This window comes from Capsicum annuum, unplaced genomic scaffold, assembly GCF_002878395.1.
Source record: "Capsicum annuum cultivar UCD-10X-F1 unplaced genomic scaffold, UCD10Xv1.1 ctg3595, whole genome shotgun sequence".
Lineage (NCBI taxonomy): Eukaryota > Viridiplantae > Streptophyta > Magnoliopsida > Solanales > Solanaceae > Capsicum > Capsicum annuum.
The window spans coordinates 1,188,066-1,208,274 of record NW_025842902.1 but is presented as its reverse complement, the minus strand read 5'-3'; the positions used below and the strand labels follow the sequence as shown (position 1 = coordinate 1,208,274).

At 35.2% G+C, this 20,209-nt stretch overlaps 1 protein-coding gene across 1 annotated transcript; it reads right to left on the bottom strand.

The window, feature by feature from the left end:
* Positions 1-18,011: 18,011 nt before the first annotated feature.
* LOC107852346 lies at positions 18,012-19,959 on the bottom strand. Its single transcript, XM_016697410.2, has 4 exons — positions 19,762-19,959; positions 18,854-19,041; positions 18,547-18,742; positions 18,012-18,434 (listed from the first exon to the last, which is right to left on the bottom strand). The coding sequence occupies exons 1-4, from the start codon at positions 19,957-19,959 to the stop codon at positions 18,012-18,014; spliced, it is 1,005 nt and encodes a 334-aa protein (XP_016552896.2).
* Between the last annotated feature and the right edge of the window lie 250 nt (positions 19,960-20,209).

Genomic DNA, 20,209 nt, shown 5'->3' with positions numbered 1-20,209 from the left:
CGCCAGTATCGCAGAGTCTTACTGGAATGGGACAATTGGTAAAATGGTCTTCTCCGCAATATGAGGCTATCGCAGAGAGCCACTGGAATTTGACAATTTCGTATTTCGCCCTCTCCGCGACGCGCCTAGTGCCCAAGTGGTACACTCTTAACTTAAAAATGCTCTAACTTCTCAATCGAGTGTCGAATTTAGGTGAATTTGGTATTGATGGAAAGGTTATTCAATTTCCCACATAATAAAAAGTTGAAATCTTGAAAATACCAAATGAAATAAATGGTATTCATCTTTGAAGCAAATTCTTGACATTCTAGGGACGCATTTAAGCTAGGAAAAGTACAGGGTATTACAGATGGAGTCCAAAGTTTTAGCTACAGGAGAAGAGCTTTCCAAGTGTTCTGATGTCTCTCTTGTAATCAAAAATGCCTTAAAGTTCATGGAGAAAAAGAATCAAGTCATAGAGGCTATTTTACAAGATTTAGTCAATTATAAGCTATACTTAGATTATCCTTAGGAGATGTATTCCTTCAAATCTTCTCGTTGCTTTCTTTTACCCTTTTATTGATTAGTTGGGTCTACTAGTTGTAATAAAAACTCTTTTTCTTTATATTGCACATTTATTTTAATATTCCTTCTGAATTTCAATTCCAAGAATTGTTTGCTTATTTTAATGTGTTGATATTGTAGTATTAAACTCTGGTTTTTCTCTCCAAAATTTGTTGCTCATTGGCTTCATGTATTTGTCCCATAACCGAGTTGGACTAGAAACTTCTGTTTGAAAGACTTAAGAATTAAAGCTTTTGACTTGCAAACTTGATAATTGCACATGAGGAAGATCGATGCCTCAAACTATATGCTTTAGGCATTCCAAATCCTATTGAAAGATCTTCCCCTTTTGATGGGTTGCCCCCATTGAGCCATAAATATTTTTCATAAGTTCAAAACTTAATTGAGATGTATGCAGACATAACTTTCATATGGCGGATCAAGCAAGGACATGTACTTTTTGACACTTATGTAACTGAACTCAAAATGAAATTTCAAGCGCCTACGTACCTCAGTAAGGAGAATCAAGTCATAACGTAGTTCTAGGTGAGTGTTTTTTTGCTTTCATCCAAACTTTTGCCTAGGCCGCTCTTTCAAGGTTTTCAATCTAGAGAATGTTTTTTAAGCCATACATAGTTTATACTGTTGTGGATCAGGAGTGGACATGTAGTTTATACTCGTTCCTTAAGGAGTGTCATCTTCCTTCAAGGATATTACTTCTTCAAGAACTTGTCATTGATAGGGACAATTTTCACTCATCTGCATCGACAAGATTGTAAGCACCATTTGAATATGCCTGTTGTACAACATATGGTCTATCCCACTTTGGGGTGAATTTTCCCCCAGATTTATGAGAAGTAATATTGGTCCTTCTTACTACAAGTACTTGATCTCCAACTTGGAAGAACATTAAGCGAACCCTTTTATTGAAAGAATAAGATAGGTGGGCATGATAATATTTAAGATTTTATTGAGCCTCCAGTCTCTTCTTATCAAGAGATTCTAACTCTGCAAGAAGCAACTTAGCATTTTCTTCATTAATGAGCCCTTCTTGAATAGTCAGTCTTAAAAAAGGTATTAGACTCTCAAGTGGCAGGACTGCTTCAACTCCAAAAGCAAGTGAGTATGGGTTTGCTTATGTAGGTGTGCGGTAAGTCATTGTATATTCCCATAAAGCTTCTTCCATTCGCTCATGCCAGTCTCATTTAGATTTGGATACAACTTTCTTCAATAAGTTGCATAAAGTCTTATTAAATGTTTTGGCTAGACCATTAGCAACAGCATAGTACATAGAAGACTTGCGCTGCTTAAAACTAAAGAGATCACAAATCTTGTTCATCAGCTTGTTATCAAATGACTTGCCATTGTCAGTTATTAGATAATTAGGAATTCCAAAGAGATAGATGATATTCACTTGGATGAAGTTTGAAACATTTTCTTTCATTACTTCCTTGAGAGCAACAGCTTTAGCCCATTTTGAGAAGTAGTCTATTGCGGCCAAGATGTACGGCTAAGATGTACAAGTGTCCACTAGATTATTTTGGTAGTGGCCCAATAATATCCATTCCCCAAGCACTGAATGTCCAGGATGCTATAGTTGGGTGTAATACTTTAGGAGGTTGATTTATGAAATTTCCATGGCAATTGACAAGATTTGCACCCTCTAGCATAGTCCAAGCAATATTTCACCATCATTGGTCAATAGTATCCCATCCTTTTTATGTAAAAATAGAGCTTCAGTCCAGACTGATGCGATCTACAAACAACTGAGTGTGATTCTTACAAAGCTTGAATTGCTTCTTTCTCTCCCATACATTGCAAGAGTATTCCTTCAAATGATCTACTATATAGCGTGTCTTTATAGTAAAAGAAGCGAGGTACACGACGACAAATGTTAGTCCTTCTACTTGGATCTTCTGGAAGTATCTCGTAATATAAGTAATCAATGATAGGTTGTCTCCAATCTTCTTTTACATCTTCAGACATGGCAACGAGGTATTCAACCTTATTTTTTAATCCTCATTTGACAGCGGTATAACCAATTCCTGGCAGATAGTAACTCGCATCTGATTTGGAAGAGTCTAGGTTGAGGCCAAAGTAATTAGGGAATTAACTTTCGTATATTCTCTCCTTGGCATATGTTGGAGGGTTACTTCTCCAAGAAACCCCATCAACTTCTGTGCATAATCATGATATGGTCGTAGCTCAGGCTTTCTGACTTCGTAGCTTCCCAAAAGTTGCTTGATCACTAATTGGGAGTCACCAAAGACTTATAATTAGAGTTGTTTTATGTCAACTGCCATCTCAAATACAAGTATTAATGCCTACTATTCATCAGCATTATTAGAGCAACGGTTTGTTAGGGTAAAAGAGCATGGGATGATCTCATATTGTGGAGTGACAAACACCACACCGACACCAGCTCTATCTCAATGTGTGGCACCACCAAAGTACATATTTCATGAGGGTATAGCTTCAATAACCATTGCATATTTATCAGGAAGTTCATCGTTCAGTTCCCAGTCATCGAGTATCGGGTGATCTGCCAAGAAGTCAGTTAATATTTGTCCCTTTACAACCTTTTGGGGAACGTACACAATCTCAAACTATTGAAATAGAAAGTACCATCTTTCAAGTCGGTCACTAAGGACTGACTTTGACATTACAAACTTGATGGGATTTACCCTAGACACAAGACAGAAAACAAGAGCTTAAAAGTATTATTTCATCTTCTGAATTGAGAAGGCCAATTCCAAACATAACTTTTCAATTAGAGAATACTTTAGCTCATTCGGCGTCATCATTCTGCTCATAAAGTAAAGAGCTTTTTTTGGCCTTCACTATTTTTTTGAGCTAGCAGTGCTCCAATTGACCTCTCTTGTGCCGCAATGTAGAGTTTTAATGATTTCCCAGGTATGGGTTTTGCAAGAACTGGTGGCTTCATTAAGTATGATTTGATACTCTCAAAGGCCTTGCTACAAATTTGGTCCCATTCAAAAAGAGTAGCCTTCTTCATGATACAGCTAAATGGTTGATATTTCCCGACAAGATTTGAGATAAACCTCCTTAAATATGCTAGCCTTCCTTGAAGACGTTTCAACTCATGAATGTTTTGAGGCTCGGGCACTTTCAATATCACATCTACCTTGGGCTGATCAATTTCAATTCCTTGATGTCGTACAATGAAGTCAAGGAATATTTCATAAGTAACTCCAAAGGCACACTTCAATAGATTCATCCTAAGTTGATATCTTTGAAGTAACTCGAACATCATTCTTAGGTCTTTTAAGTAGTCGTCTCTCTTTCTTAACTTCACCACTAAATCATACATCTAGCATTCAACATTTTTATGGTTTAACCCATTAAATATGCTTTGCATATCCCTTTGATACATGGCGTTAATGTTCTTCAAACCAAAAAGAATCAATTTGTAGTAATAAATACCTTTGGGCATATGAAATGCAGTGAGTTCTTCATCCTTTAGTGCGATGTAGATTTAATTATATCCGGATGAATCTTTCATGAAGGACATTGCCTCATAACCAGTGGTAGCATCAATCATCAACTCTGGTATAGGGATTGGAAAGTCATCCTTAGGGCAGGCATTTTTGAGATCTTGAGAGTCAACACAAACTCGAATTTACTCATTCTTCTTCCGTACTAGAACAATACTTCAAAACCATGTGGGATATTTGACTTTACGAATAAAGTAAGCTTCAATGAGTTTGTTTACTTCATTTTTAATTAATGAAACCAACTCTGGCCTAAAGCACCTTTGGGCTTTCTTAATAAGACAAGCCCCATTTTCAACCGCCAATTGATGGACTGCTACTTTTATGTATAAGCCAAGAATTTCCTTGTAAATCCAAGCAAATAAATCCATATATTCTTTGAGAATGTCTATATAAGCAATTTTCTTCTCTGCTTCTAGAAACGCACTCAGGTAATTTGGTCTTGGGTCTTCATCGGTTCCAAGAGTAACTTATTTTAAAGGATCTACTGTGGTATTTACTCCTCCTTCAAGTTGTGATAGAGCATCTCTAACATCTTTCTCCTCTTGAGAATCATTGTCGTTGATGGATATGTGGTAACCCCAAAAAGTATCTTCCATCTCTTCATCAACCTTCATTTGGAATGAGACCTTACTCCCATTTTGGGTCAAAACATGATATAAGGAGCCAACACTTTCTTCATCTTCCTCATGCTTCTTGGTATAAACTATGACATTATCTTTATCATTTAACACCTAGTTGCATGTAACCACCAGTTATGTCTGTCGCCTCATTCTAGAAGGAATCAAACTTTGGAAATCCTTCTTGATTTTGAGTGAAGATTGTATCATTGTGCTTTGAAGATGTAATACCCCAAACTTTTTCTAGCTTAATTTTATTCCTAGAATGTTAAGAGATGGCTTTCAAAATGAATAATATTTAAGTCATATAGAATTTTCTTGATTTTGACTTTCCATTGTGTGAGAAATTGAATAAGCTTTCCATCGATACCAAATTCACCCAAAACTGACACTCAGTAAAGAAGTTAGGGCATTTTTAGTAAACAGTGTGCCAACTAGGCAGTCGCTGCATCGCGATGGAGGCCAAATTTATATTCGACAATTTCCAGTATCTCATCACAATTCCATCATATCACGGTAATAATAGCGATGAGAAGGCCACTGCGTCATGGTAGAGGCCAAATCGACGTTTGTCAAATTCCAGTAGGTCACCGCGATTGCACCGCATTGCGGTGAACCTCAAAATAGCAATTGGCTATATCTAGTAAGTCATCGTGATTCCACCGTATCATGGTGGATATCATGATGACACACTCACTGCATCGCAGTGAAGCCTTAAATGGCATTCCAGTTATGGATTTTAAATCCCAAGGGTAGTTTGGTATTTTGCCTACTCCCCTAAATCGTGAAAACAGACAATTAAAGGCATTATTGAGCAAAATATGCTCATCCTTCATCAATTCCTCTCAAGTGAAAACTCTAATCTTCAATCTCCAACTTCAAGAATCCCTAAAAGTCCACCATTCTTTTTCCAAACAAGTTCAAATTTCAAATTTCCAAGTCAAAAGCTCCAAGAGTCAACCTTCGAGGGCACAATAGAACCTCAAAACCAAGCTTCTTCATCTAGTTCATCATCTAAGGTATGTGTAATTTGAACAAGGATAAATATTTCTTCCTTGTGCCAAAAAAACTATATTTTTATTAAAGACTACATGATTTGCAAATTAGGGTTTACAGCTAAACCATCTCGTTTTGAGTTTTTGAATTTACAAGTGATTTGAATATTGAAGTGCATGTTATCTCATTTACTTATGCTTTGACTTGAAGATTTCTATTATGAATTGCACTTCCCTATTGGGAATTGATATTGTTGAATGAATTTCAAGATGATTGTTGGGAATGAAGCTTTATTATGAAATTCTTAATATTTAAGTGCATATGCTTTAAAACCCAAGTATGAGTTTTCAAATTTCAAGAAGAGTATATTATTAGCATGCTTTGACAAGTAAGTATTCAGATTTTTAAAGAAATTTGATGTTTTGATCATAAGCTAAGATAGGAATCCAGATTATTCATATAATTTATGGTTTAAAGCAAAGAGAAGCATAATTGGTTCTCATTATAGACCTGTGCTGTTTTAAAGCTTTTAGAAAACTAAGCGTAAAGGCTCAGAAGTTTTACTCAGATTATGCTCTATAGAAAGATATTAGCTCCAGACTTTAGCTTTCAGATTTTAGATTTAAGAGTGAGTCATTTCTACACTTAGATAATATGATTTACAGACAAAACATAAGTACAACTTTTAGAACTAAATGTTACGATTCACTAGATTTATAAAGTTTGATTCGCTATGCATGACTTCAGTTTTTAATATTTCAGATATTTCAGCTTATGTGAGTCAGTAACATTTAGCATACATTATTTTACAAATTATGATGATGAGATAATGTTTTCCTTATGCATTCACCCCCATATACTCAGTACATTCCCAAAGTACTGATCCACATATATGTCTATGTGCTATATTGTCTTGTAATATAGGTACGAGCTGTATCACGCATCCATATTCAGATAGTTTGTAGCTTTCAGTCAGAAGGTGATGAGTCCTTTTAATTTAAGGGCTCGGGTTAGTTATACGGTTTGAGCAATATTTTGTTTTTCTTTATTTAGTCGTATTGATTTGGGATAGTTGTGGGTCATGTCTCGACTACCTATAGTCAATACTAGTAGAGGCTTCATAGACAGTCAGTAGAGTTAATATATATGAATCCAGTAATATTTTGTAAAACCAGAGTTGTAATCATATTAATACAGATTTATATTGATCAAGTTCAGAAGAGACTTATGTTTTTCCGTATTTTCTTCAGATTTATGTGTTTTATTCAGTTGCTTATGAGTTATGCCAGTAGAAGGGTTAGCTTGGGATCACTTGTGAACCTAAGCACCGTGTGACATCTCGGGACCCATTTTTGAAGTGTTATAGAAGACTTCTATGATGCTTATTATTTTTATTCTTATTTAGAGGTCCAAACTATTCAAATACAAAGGTTCTTACAGTTGATTCTCCATGTCGATCAAAGATAGAAGGTCGTTTATTAGAAGTAGTGGATTCTTCTTCCACGGCGATGTAATTGTTAACTACCCTTCTTATAGTGCTGTAAATTAGAGGTGGTGGAGTTTACCCTAGGCCTTCACGTGCCTTCATAGTTGTACCTTCTAGCAGAATTTTTCCCAACCTTGATGACTCATTAGGATTATATCCAGCCTTTTCAAATTGCTTGTATGCATTTAGATCGAAGCCCTTTTTTGTATGCTTTATAGGGAATGTCATATCTTGTGGCGAATTTTGACCCATAGACTCTACTAGTAACATTGAAGATGGATTTATTGCGTCAATCCTCCAGATAGGTAATGTTAACCCCTTTAGCATATTATCTTGGGCATCAGATAAGTGATTTTTCTCTTTCTTTACCTTTGGTATATAGCATAGAATAGGATTTGCCTTCTTTTTTATGGATGCAACGCTTTATTTATTTGAAGTGAAGAGGGGCTTATTAGTAGCAAGTTTTTCGACAGTCACCGCGACCTTCTTAGATGCAATATCATCACACTTGGTCTTGGTAACATCTTTAACCCTTTTCTTATTTACAACATAATTCTGTAAGTAGAATTTTGTTTCAACAAAGTGTGACTCGGCTTCAGTAAATTGGTTATCATCGGCAACTATCTTTCTTTCCACTTTGCCTTAAAGGTACTTCAAGCATTAATAGTAAGGGGACTAGATAATTTATTTCTCGTGTACCCAAGGCCTACCAAGCAATATATTTTATGAAGTTTTGACATTAATAACATGCATCAATGTATTTGATCGAAAATCATCCATATCAATCCCCAACTTGATAGATCCCATTGCCCTCTGGCCTCCTTGGTTGAAGCCTTGGATCATTATATGGCTTTCGTCCAGTTCGTCAGTAGCGATGCTAAGTTTTTTCATTGTGTGGATAGGCAGGATGTTGACTCTAGATTTCTCGTCTATCAAGATTTTATTATCTTCTTTTCTATAATTTGACCCACCATGTACAAGGGTTGTGTGGGGTTTCTCCAAGTAGCAGATCATTATTTATAAATGTGATTTTTGTGTCACATACATATGCCTCTTGGCTAAGTGGCTCCATAGACTTTTTAGAAGATGGAGGAACTTCTACGGGTGGATTTTCACCCTTTGCCCCCTCTTTTCCAGTATTAAAGCATGATGCCTCAAGGTTGACTTGAGAAGTCTTAGCACGAAACCAACTTGGTAAGAATTCTTCCAATGTTACTAGACGCCGTGGTTTTTGGTGGTGAAGCTCCATTTTCTTCAACTTCTTTGGATGCTCAACCAGTCTCTATTTCCTTATTTTCATTACCATCTTCCTTCAGTTGGCTGCTCGAATGACTTTTTTTGCAGACTTATTTTCTTGCACCTGCGCCTAGTCACTAAATTCTAAGCTTCGTTATCATATTTGTCAATCGATGACTTATAATGTTCTAATGGTTCATTCTTTTATTCCTTGATGCATATTTGAATTAGATTGAATGAGCCAAAAGTGATAGAAATTTGATGAGAATTGGCCATCTCATCATCGAAAAAGTTGCTCTTCTCATTTACCAATTGCATGACTTTGTCTTTAAACACAAAGCACTTTTCCAGAGGGTGACTCACAAGTCTATGATACTTGCAATAATTTGGGTCATTGGTCCTTCCATCTTCGTCGGGCCGTTTCATCTCTGGGAGTTTAATGAGCTTATGCTCAAGAAGTTCATCAAAAATTTTGGCAATACCAGAATCAAGGAAAGGGTATTCCTTTTCTTGCATCTCCTTTAAAGTTAAATTCTGATTTGGACATTCTCAAGAAGTAGTCTTCAGGATTTTTTTCTTGTTCACCTTCGTGGTGACATTCACAAGAGACCTGTGTCAACATTCATAAATTCCTTGTTGTCATTTTTGGGGACAAACTTGCCCCATATTTTGGGTTCCTGCTTATCTTTTCCCCTTCAAGGGTCATGGATAGGTGCTACTCCCTTTCCTGCAGAAGACATGCTCAACACTATGTCATGAGCACGGGTATCTAGATCTTCAAAGGATTATGGCTTAATATCTTACAAGATATAGAAAAGCTCCTAGTGCATTCCTTGGATGCACATATCTATTGCAAAGTTTTCACTGAGCCTATCTTTGCAGTTAAGGCTCATATTTCTCCGTCTATTGATGAAGTTGATGAATGGTTTTTCCTTTCTTTGCCAAGTATTTATGAGCTCTACTATGCTCACTATACGCCTTATACTATAAAAGAGATTCAGGAACTGAGGCTCCAATTGCTCCCATCTATCAATGTAGTTAGGCTCAAGGTTTGTACACCAATCAAAAGGGTTTCCCTATAGAGAATGAACAAACTATTTGACAAGATAGCCACCGTAAGTTTCATCATTATTACATGTCTCAACAAAGTGTGAAACATGCTATTTTGGGTTCCCTTTTCCCTCAAATTATTGAAATTTGAGAGGTTGATATCCGGCAGGCATTTTGAGGCTATCTATTCTCGCAGTGTAGGTATTGGAATACGCAAGGAAATAATGGGTGACAACATCATACATGTCTTTAAGGATCCCTTCAATGAATTTCTTCAATTGCTCAATCGGGATTATTCCCTCAGAAGGACTTATACTTCTTTAGTTGGTGGTGTTTGTTTCACAGAAAGTTCTCTCTTATGAGCCTATGGAGATTTTCCAGGTGCATGGCTAGACTCTCCATCTATAAAGCCTTCTATCCTATCCACTATCTTATCAATCCGAGCATCATGATTCTAAACATGTTTGTTCAGGCCCTCAATTGCCTTTGTCAGATTTGTAAGTTGCTCCTTCATAGATGAGGCATCAACCACCATTGCTTACATGATCACCAGAGACGTTGAAGAGTAACACAAATTATCGCAAAGGTTGATTTTTGAAGTGCTCATCTTATGCGGTATAAGTAGAGATGACGCATTTGTTGAATGACTATCGCTCTTTGCTCCAGAGTGTTTGGAACCAAAATGCTCAAGTAGAGCTAGAGTCTTATTAAGCGATTCTGGCACACTGCTTTCTCCTTCCGAAGCACTTGCATTGGACTTCGTTCCTCTTGGGTTTGAAGATCCAAAAACTAGAGTTGGCGCGAATGACATTGGATATGTTTGCTGTCATAGAAAGCCTGCCTTACTCCTTGTGATAGCTCCTAAGCTTTCAAAAGTAACACCAAGGATGCTTTTTACTTTAGAAGAGAACTTTGACTCAGTAGCCTTGCAAGCATTTCATTGAGAGTTGACCTTCTTAGAAGTTATTTCAGTATTATTGAACTTTGAAGTTAGAAAAGTTGAGATGAGAGGTAGATATTGTACCACTAGGCGTGCCAGAATTTGTTGAACAATAAAATTTCAAGACCAAAATTAATAATCAAGACAAGAAAATATTACAAAAATTAATTTATTAATTTCAATATGTGAGTGTTACAATCTCTATGAATCCTTTAATTTGCCTTTTCAAATATAAATTCAAGGGTTTCTAACTTGATCTTGAATTTGAACATGATTTGTTGATTTGAAGGACTTGATCTTGACTTGTGCTTGAATTAAAGTGCTTTTGAGCTTGTTCTTGAATATTGCGGTCCTGATCTTGAATCTTGATGAACTTGATTTGAATGCTTGAGCTTTGTAGAAAAATTACGGTGTTTGATCCACGAGCTTTCTCTTGCTTCTTGTTAGAGTTTTGGGTGTCCATTTCTGAATTATAAGACCCCTATTTATAGTTGTGGTAAAGGAAGAGTCATGATCAATATGGACTTCCTTTGATCAATCAGATTCAAGTGACGTGGTGCCTTTTATGGGCTTTTGATTTCACTAGGCCTGCTGCATCATTTTGACATGTGGCATGGCCCTATTGGCTCCTTCACTTGGCTGGGCATGCCATATCATTTGACATGTGGCGCTTATTTTGGACCTCTAAAATATGACAATATCTTGGGCTTAGAAATGTAGGCTCATCATTTGTAGTCATGGACTAGCCCAATAAAGATCGAACTTTATTTATATCCAAACATGTTTGGACTTAAATAATTAATCCAATTATATTAACCCACAATATTTATTTGAAACTAATATATTTTGAATTTAATATAATCCAATTTCGCACTGATTTAAATTTAATGAAATTTCATCGCCTACAAGAGTAACATATATTATTTGAAAATTACCTAAAAAGTATTATAAATTACAATAGTTAACAGTTTAAAATATCTAAAAAGAATTAAATTGTTATATATTTCAAAAAATTACGTAAAACATACTATAAATTACAATAATTAACAAGTTAAAAAAATTAAAAGATATCAAATATTTGGTTTACTCTCGAAATTATATTAATGCCGCTTAAATTGGAATAGAACAAAAGTATTATAAATCACAATAATTAAAAACTTAAATCATTTTAAAAATATAATTGACTATCAACGCCACAAAGGTTTGAATAAGGAGAGTAACATCTATTATTTGAAAATTACATAAAGAATATTATAAATTACAATAGTTAACCGATTAAAATATCTAAAAACATATTAAAATATGATTAATTATCTAAATTCTATATGTGTCGCATAAATTGAGACCAAAAAATAACATATACTGAGCCCATGTTATTTGAAAAATAGTACTCCCTTCGTCCCAAATTATGTGTCGCCATTTGACCAGACACGATATTTAAGAAACAAGTATTGACTTTGTTAAAGTTACAAAATTACGCTTCTTAAAGAAAGGAGTAGTAGTATTTAAAATCAAGTGGGACCACTTTTAATTGAAAAAAACAAATAAAAAAGGGTAATAGTATTTAAAATCAAGTGGGACCACTAAGGGTAAAATTGTAATTGTGTCTTTAAAAACATACCAAATAAGGAAAGGCGACATTCTTTTTGGGACGGACCAAAATGAAAATGGCGACACATAATTTGGGACGGAGGGAGTAATATAGGCTCATCGAATTTTGCTTTTCACACTTTTTATTAACTTATACATCTATAGAGGTTAATTTTGATCGTGAATTAAATTTTTGAAAAAAAATTATATATTTGAATAATAAATCACAATAATTAATTATTTTAAATATTTTAAGAATATATGCAAAAATAACTCTGAAAAATAAATTTATTTAGATTTCAAAATTCAAAAGATGTCACATTAATTGATATGATTATTATTATAATATTAATATAGAATAGATGTTGGGCTCGTCTTGACACAAATCAAACTTGGAATGTACCAAAAACAGCCAACACAAACTAAGTTACAACACACAAAAGTCGAGAGCTTGTAGAACCAAGTTCCAAGCCAAGAAAGGCACAAGGATGACAAGATAACGTCTGCAACAACACCAAAACAGCAACAATATGTGATTAACAAGATAAACACAAAGAACACAAGATTACAAGAACAAACACTACTACACGATTAAAAGAATGAAAGATAGGTAATGTGACATAGATTATTACAAAACACTAAGAACTAAGGTGTGTATCAAACACCAAAAGCCTTAATACATGTAATAATAACACCAACACTCTTACGTAGACACAAGAGGGACGTCAACCTCCCCAAGCACCAACATTTCCAAGCCTTGAACATAACACAAGTGAATCCACACTTGTAGTTGCCCTAGTTTTGACCAATGGGCCTTTCTCACAAGAGAGAAATGTTTCAAAGTGTTATACAACTCTCAATATCATCAAAATCTAATGAACAAAATCCTAAAATATTCTATTATAGTATATTACAAATAAGAGTTAAAATGACCAAACGGACCCTTTAATAAAGAGTGCCAAATAGGCGCCCTTGGAGTGCAATATAGGGACGGCTTGGATATGTTCCAAGCCCTTCTTCACACTTCACTTGCACACTTCAAGTCTTGGGTTCGATAAACTCTCACATACGTCCATCTTCGTGGTCGTGCCCGTATTATCCTCCTCTTCTTGAAAAGGATTCGACCTCTAATCCATACCTTACAAAATCAAATAGAAGGGAAACAAGCACACATCCTCATGGCATGAGGGTTAGAGTTAGAAAAATAAATAAATAGCATTATCATGCCACGGTGGTACACACTTACAGTACAACCAATAATCATTTGTGTTAATCATGAAAATCTTTGGTACAACATCACAAAGGAAGTGTCTAGGATAAATATTAAGAACTAAGGAACAAAAACCGAGACTACTCCTTCCATACCCTAAGATGGCACCGGGATCAAATGGTAGAAGTAGACAAGGACACAAGCCGAGGCTACTCTTTTCTTTCACTATAGTGCCATTCTCACAATCACACAAGGCATTTATCTTTAAGAGAGGACTACATTTCAAGGGGAAGGAGTTACGACCCAAAAGTCCATCCTCAAAAAGACATATGTCAATACTCTCATCATTTCTAGTCACATGATCTCTAGGAACAAAGCTAATAGCCAAGATTTCATCACACATTATGTTCAAAGAATCATGTACTTCTATACTAGGTAAAATAGCATCTATATCCATTTGACTAATACTAGCCACATTACAAGATTCAACATTTATAGGAATGTAGGAGATAACGTCTTACCTTGTAGCTTACATGGGCTACAGCCTTCACCTTGGTGCGGGTTATGGCAGCCCACTTCTTTCTTTGGGAAGCTCTCATTACAAGGTTCTTGGAAAAGAGGAATTGATTTTGGTAGGATAAGTGTGGGTATCAATTGGCGTAGCTTTTCAAGGTGTTGTTTGATATCTTCACAACTGTCATTGTAGCTATCAAACGTGGCATTGGAATTATTATGGCCCATGATACCTATGACAAGATAAAAATAAACAAAATAACAAAATACTTATCTCAAAATAGCCTCACCACACTCGCACACTATGATTGCCTCACAGGTAGTTTCACAAGTGTTGTAAGCCGGCTAAGAACCCGTGAGGAGATTGAGGAGTAAAGTCTACTATTGACCGAAATAGATTTTGGTTTGAAACTCAAATAAATCTTGTCGTACTTGAGCGAATAAGTTACAATGATTCAAAATGACAAAAGGCACACAAATAATGCAAACACGAACAAGCGGACTCAAAACTAACTTACAATCTAGTAGATGACTACTAGCTTATCAATTAGTATTAGAATCAACAAAAGAAACTAAGGAACAAGAAAAAGAAACTAAGAAATATGAAATTTGAGCTCAAAATTTAATGTGTGAATAGTAAATAGGTGACGTGGCAGTCCACTATTAGTTGCGGTTTTTTTATCAAGTTTTGATTTTCTGATTTCCAAGTCTTGACCAATTTATAAATTGGAATGAAGGAATTTGGTTAAAAGGAGGGAAATATAATTTTTGGAGACCTTTTTCAATTCAAATTTCAAGACTTGACTTTCTTGTACTTCTCCTTAAAACATGGCCCTTAAATCATGGAAGGTGGTTGAGAAGTGATTGATAAGTCTTTGGTAGTTGTAAAGTCTTTCAAGACTATCAAGTACTAAACTTTTTTTATTTTACCTTTTTAGATCTAAAGTTCATTTTATTTTTAACAAGTTTTGAATGTGGTAAAGAACATCAAGAACAACAACAATATCCACACTTCGAAGCTTAGAACAACAACATCACACGTGGCCACACTTTGTCCACAACAACAACATCAACAACATAAGCTCAAAATTAGATCTAGACTTCTTTAGTGTTAGAGATAAAGAAGATAACACTAGAAACAACAAAACAAACAAAATGACTCCTAGATCTAGACTCAATGTTTTGGCCAAAGAGACACAACAAGAGCAATAAACTCTCTCGGCCAAAAACAAACTCAAGAACACTACTCTCTTTTTCTTTTTATTTTTATTTTTCAATTAATAAGCCTAAGATTGATTTTGTTGGAACAAAATCAACAACAAACTATGATACCAAATGATAAAAATCAAACTTGGAATGCACCAAAAATAGCCAACACAAACTAAGTTATAACACACAAAAGCCGAGAGCTTGTAAAACCAAGTTTCAAGCCGAGAAAGGCACAAGGATGACAAGATAACAACATCTATAACAACACCAAAATAGCAACAATATGTGATGAACAAGATGAACACAAAGAACACAAGATTACAAGAACAAACACAACTACACGATTACAAGAATAAAAGATAGGTAGTGCGACATAGATTATTAGAAAACACTAAGAAATAAGTTATTCATCATACACCAAAACCCTTAATACATGTAATAATAACACCAACACTCTTACATAGACACAAGAGGGAGGCCAATATCCCCAAGCACGAATGTTTCCAATCCTTGAACACAACACAAGTGAATCTACACTCATAGTTGTCCTTTTTTGTTTAATTTATATTTTATTAATAATCAAAGTATCAATACATGAATAGGCCAACCCATCCTAAACAACACCAAAAGACAAAAAGAACCAGATAGGACAAACCCGTGACCCGACCCTTCACAAAATATTTAATAAATATGTAGGGTTTATTAAATGAGCTAAGATCAGCTCACAATAGCCCTCTCTGCCTCATCTCCCTTTTCTATGGCTTTCTTCATCAATCTCCAGCTTGAAATGCTCCTTCTTTGGGTAACAAATTCCATTTTTTGGTACAGCTATGTGAATGCTTCTCCAACTTCAAGAGTAAGTTGTTTCCTCCCCTTTTGCTCCTTTTAAGTTACCTTGCTCATGCTTAACTCCATCTTTCTTTCTATACCAGCTGAGATCTCTGGGACTAAGGTGTGTGAAAAGCTTTTTGGTACACAAAAATAGGGTCTAGTCCGCTTAGGCCTGGTTATCATTCCTGGTGAAATTTTTACTTTTTTTAGTTAAATTTGCTAATTGCTTTGTAAATTAGCATATCTCTTGTTAACCAGTTATGGATTAAAGGGAGATAAAGAAATGCTCGGACCCACTGGTAACTAGATGATGCCAAGAACTGAAATTCCATGTGTTGACAATCTGACCATGGACCCCTGATCTACTGAGAGACCTTTTTGATGGCTGGTTACTTAGGCTAAGTAGTATTTCCCTTTTTTTGTTCCCTATCTTAGAATGTACATAAAAATGTAAAAGAACTTTACTAGCCTATCCAGTCTGTAGAATAATGTGTAACTGCTAGCCTTAGATAAGATGACTGATACTTATCACTGTTCATAATCCTTCTAGTTGTGCTAGGAAGTTGATGAAATATTGTATATGTGAATGAATTATGATCCACTTCCATGTTAGCTAAGTAGTCTGCTAGCTGATTATCCTCTCTGTATGAATGACCTATCTGCATCTGCTTTCTTTCAATTAATCTCTATGTTTCCATTATTATATCTTTTATTTTCCATGTTATTTTTCACTTCTTGTTGAGAATCTTCTTCATTGCTAGAGAGTCAGTCTGTATGATTACTCTATCTTGTACAGATTTACTGTAATGTTTAGCTGCATTCAAAATAGCAACTGTTTCTACTTCTATTCTAGTAGTATCCTCAATAGTTGCTCCTGCTGCATACAATAGATATCCCTACTCATCTCTTAGGAAAAATCTCCAATAACTTCTTCTTGGATTGCATTGTGAAACACCATTTGTATTGTACTTTACCTATCCAGGTTTTGGTGTCTTCCATAACACACATATAACCTTAATTCTAGGTTTTAGCTGACTGAATTGATGCATAATGGTTGGCCAATCTCCTTAGAATTCTAATGCAGGCTTTCTCGCCTTAATAATATCCTCAAATCCTTTGTAACATTCATTATCATCCTGTGTACTCTCCCTTCCTTTCTTTCATACTTCAGTGCATTCCTTCTTCTCCAAAGCTCTAATATTATAATAGCTAGCAGTGGTCTATAATAAATTTTTTTCCTTGGCTTCACATTTGTATTCCACCATGTATATATTACATTTCTCAGACTCAACCCCTGTATATTAATTCTTGTAAAAGAAGAAAAATAGGACTAAGTCCTGTTAGCAAAATCACACCTCAGTAGCACATGAGCCACTGTCTCCTGTGTTGGATTCTAGAAATACCAACACATAGATGGACCTTTCACTCCCTATCTCCTAATAGTAGCATCAACTGAAATCTTCCCTTTACATATTCTCCACATGAAGAAACTTATTTTGAAAGGTACACATTTTATCCACACCTTCTTGTATAATTCATTAGGACTCTCTCTATGCTTGACATAGTGCCATGCTTATTTGACACTAAAATTCCCCCTTGTCTCCAGTGTCTATACTGCCTTATCTTATTGCACTTCATTCTGAGGAACATTTACCTTCTAAGTTATATGATCCACCATGTCTTCTGAAAATAATTATTTTAGCTTATGTACATCCCAATGCCCATCCTTTATAAAATCCCTTACTCTCTAAGTGCTATCATCCCATTCACTGCTTACCTCCATAATCGAATATAAATTACCTAGTCCACTCTAATTATCCTCCAAAAAATCAAATGATTAATAAGATCCCTCACCTGTATCATCTTCTTCCAAACTTGGGTACCATCTCCAGTTTTCCACATAACTTCTTTAAGATGTAATTTGTTGCAATACTTATTCATCATATACTCACTCCATATAGACCTCTTAGTTCTGAAGTTCCACCAAAGTTTACAGAATAGTGTTGTTGATACATCATGTAGACTCCTAAACCCAAGACCTCCTTCCTCTTCTGGTACACACATCTTAGACCAAGCCACCCATTGTCTACCTTTTCCTTCCACATTACTACATCAAAAAAAATTTTGCAAAATATTTTTTAAGAGCATTTATAACATTCTTACATGGATTCATGACGGACAAGCAATGTATGGGCATACTCCTCCCATAATATAAGAGTCTTCCCTTCCAAGATTGTAGTTTGTAACTAATCCTATTCATGATCAATTGGTAGTACTACTTCTTCTTCCTCTTATAAAACACTGGACATCCAAGATAATTAAAAGGGAAATCCTTCCTAAGTATTCCTGTAGCCACTTTTGCCAGAATAACTGCTCCATTAGACATATTGTCATGAAAATATAAAGCACTCTTCTCCTTGATAATTCTCTGCCCTGACACTAACTCATATTTCTCCAAAGTAGTTTTCAATAGTTGTAAAGTCCCTAACTCTGCTTTACACATGATATTCATATCATTTGCAAAGGCAAAATGGTTCAGCTTAGGACTTCCTCTAGGCATGCCAAACAATTTAAAGTTCTTCAAAGTCAATAATTCTTTTAGACTTCTTGAAAGCACTTCTGCTACAATGATAAACAAAGTAGGAGACAGAGGATCCCCTTGTTTCAGCCCTCTAGAAGATTTAAAGAATTCTTTAGGCTGTCCATTAATCAATAAAGAATACCAATTATTTGACAGTAGCCTGAATACCATATCTATAAGTTGTTCACAGAACCCGATCTTTTTTAATACTTTAGTCAAAAAAAAAAACCCACTCCACCCTATCGTAAGCTTTCATCATATCCAATTTTATGACCATATTTGGCGGTTTCCCTCTTTTTCTGATTTCAGAAACTATTTCCTGTACTACCAAAATATTCTCAGCTATACTTCTTCCATGAAAAAATCCAGCTTGTTCCTCAGATACTATATCTGGCAACATACACTTAAGTCTTTCATGAATAATCCTTGAGAAGATTTTATTCACAGAATTAGTAAGTGATATTGATCTTAAGTCTAAAAAACTACTAACAATTAGCTTTTTAGGAATCAGCACCAAATTTGTATGTGTAATGAACCTTGGGATTTCATATCCACAGAAAAAGTCTATAACCATTTGATGAAGATCAGTAGCTATTATTTCCCAAGCATCCTGAAAGAAAGCACCAGTTATACAATCTGGACCTTCAGCATTGTTTCTATTCAGTCTCATCACTGCAGCCTTTACTTTCTCCAATGTTGGTACTTTTACCAGTATTTTTTTCATCTGTTACCACAGTAGGTAATGCATCCAATATTGAAAAATTATGAACATAAACTAATTATGATAGAACAATACAGCAGCTTCAGCAATTTCATCCTTATGTTCCAACCATTCCCCTTCCTCACTCTGAATTCTATTAATCCTTAGTCTAGATCTTCTTTTCTTTACAATAGCATAAAAAAAATTATTTTCTACTCTCCATCTTTAAACCACTGAAAACTAGCTTTCTATTTCCAGTAATCTTTCTCTCTTTTCAACTACACTATCAGCTCAGCCTGTGTCTTAAATAAGAATGCCCTATTCTCCCCTCTCTTCAAACTACTTCTCCCTTATCTTTATTATCTCCTCAAGAGTAGTTATCTCTTGGAAAAGATTTCCAAAAGTTTGTTTACTCCACTTAGTTAATGCATCTTTGGTCCTCTTTAGTTTCTGATGAAAACAATGAATGGATTACCATAAGATTCAACTTTCCAGTTCTGCTTAATAACCTCCATACAAGATTCTTTCTTAAGCCAAAAATTAAGGAACCTAAATAGTTTTATCAGATTCTCCTGATTAGTATTGCAATAAAGTAACATGGGAGCATGATCAAAACCACTCCTTGGTAAATTGTCCACCTCCATTACAGGGAATAACTCTTGTAGCTTGTTATTAGCAAGTACTCTATCCAATCTTTTAAATATACATTATTCATCTACTCTTCCTTCCACCATGTAAACTTACTCCCTTTAAAAGCAATTTTATCCAGATTACAGTTGCTATGCAGTGGCTAAAGTCCTCTGATTCTTCAAAAGTCACAGGTAAACCTATAAGTTTCTCTTCTGCATGCCTTATTACATTAAAATCCCCTCCTACTATCCATGGATCATTTATATTACTACTCAAATTCCTTAAATAATTCCAAAGCATAATTCTCTCCATTTGATTACATCTGGCATTTACTCATATGACTATCACCACCGTTCCTGCCTATTGATTCTCTAGTCTTAGTGTGAGTTGATGTTCCTCATAACTATGGTATACTCCATTGTTGCTTCTATGAATGCCCATATCTTTCATGATATATTGACTACTGCATACTCTATTCCCAATCTTCTCTTATATACCTCAATATTATGCCCCTCCTAAAATGGTTCCATAAGACCTATGAAACCAAAATAGTACCTTTTGT

Bases quoted from the DNA above. Each gene is read 5' to 3' on its own strand.
- LOC107852346 (XM_016697410.2), bottom strand. From the start codon at position 19,959: ATGGAGAGAATTATGCTTTGGAATTATTTAAGGAATTTGAGTAGTAAT. The intron at 19,042-19,761 runs GTAAGTTTACAT...CTGTGGTAACAG, and splicing joins TAAAATTGCTTTTAAAGGGA to ATGAAAAAAATACTGGTAAA. The intron at 18,743-18,853 runs GTTCATTACACA...AATCTTCTCAAG, and splicing joins TGTGGATATGAAATCCCAAG to GATTATTCATGAAAGACTTA.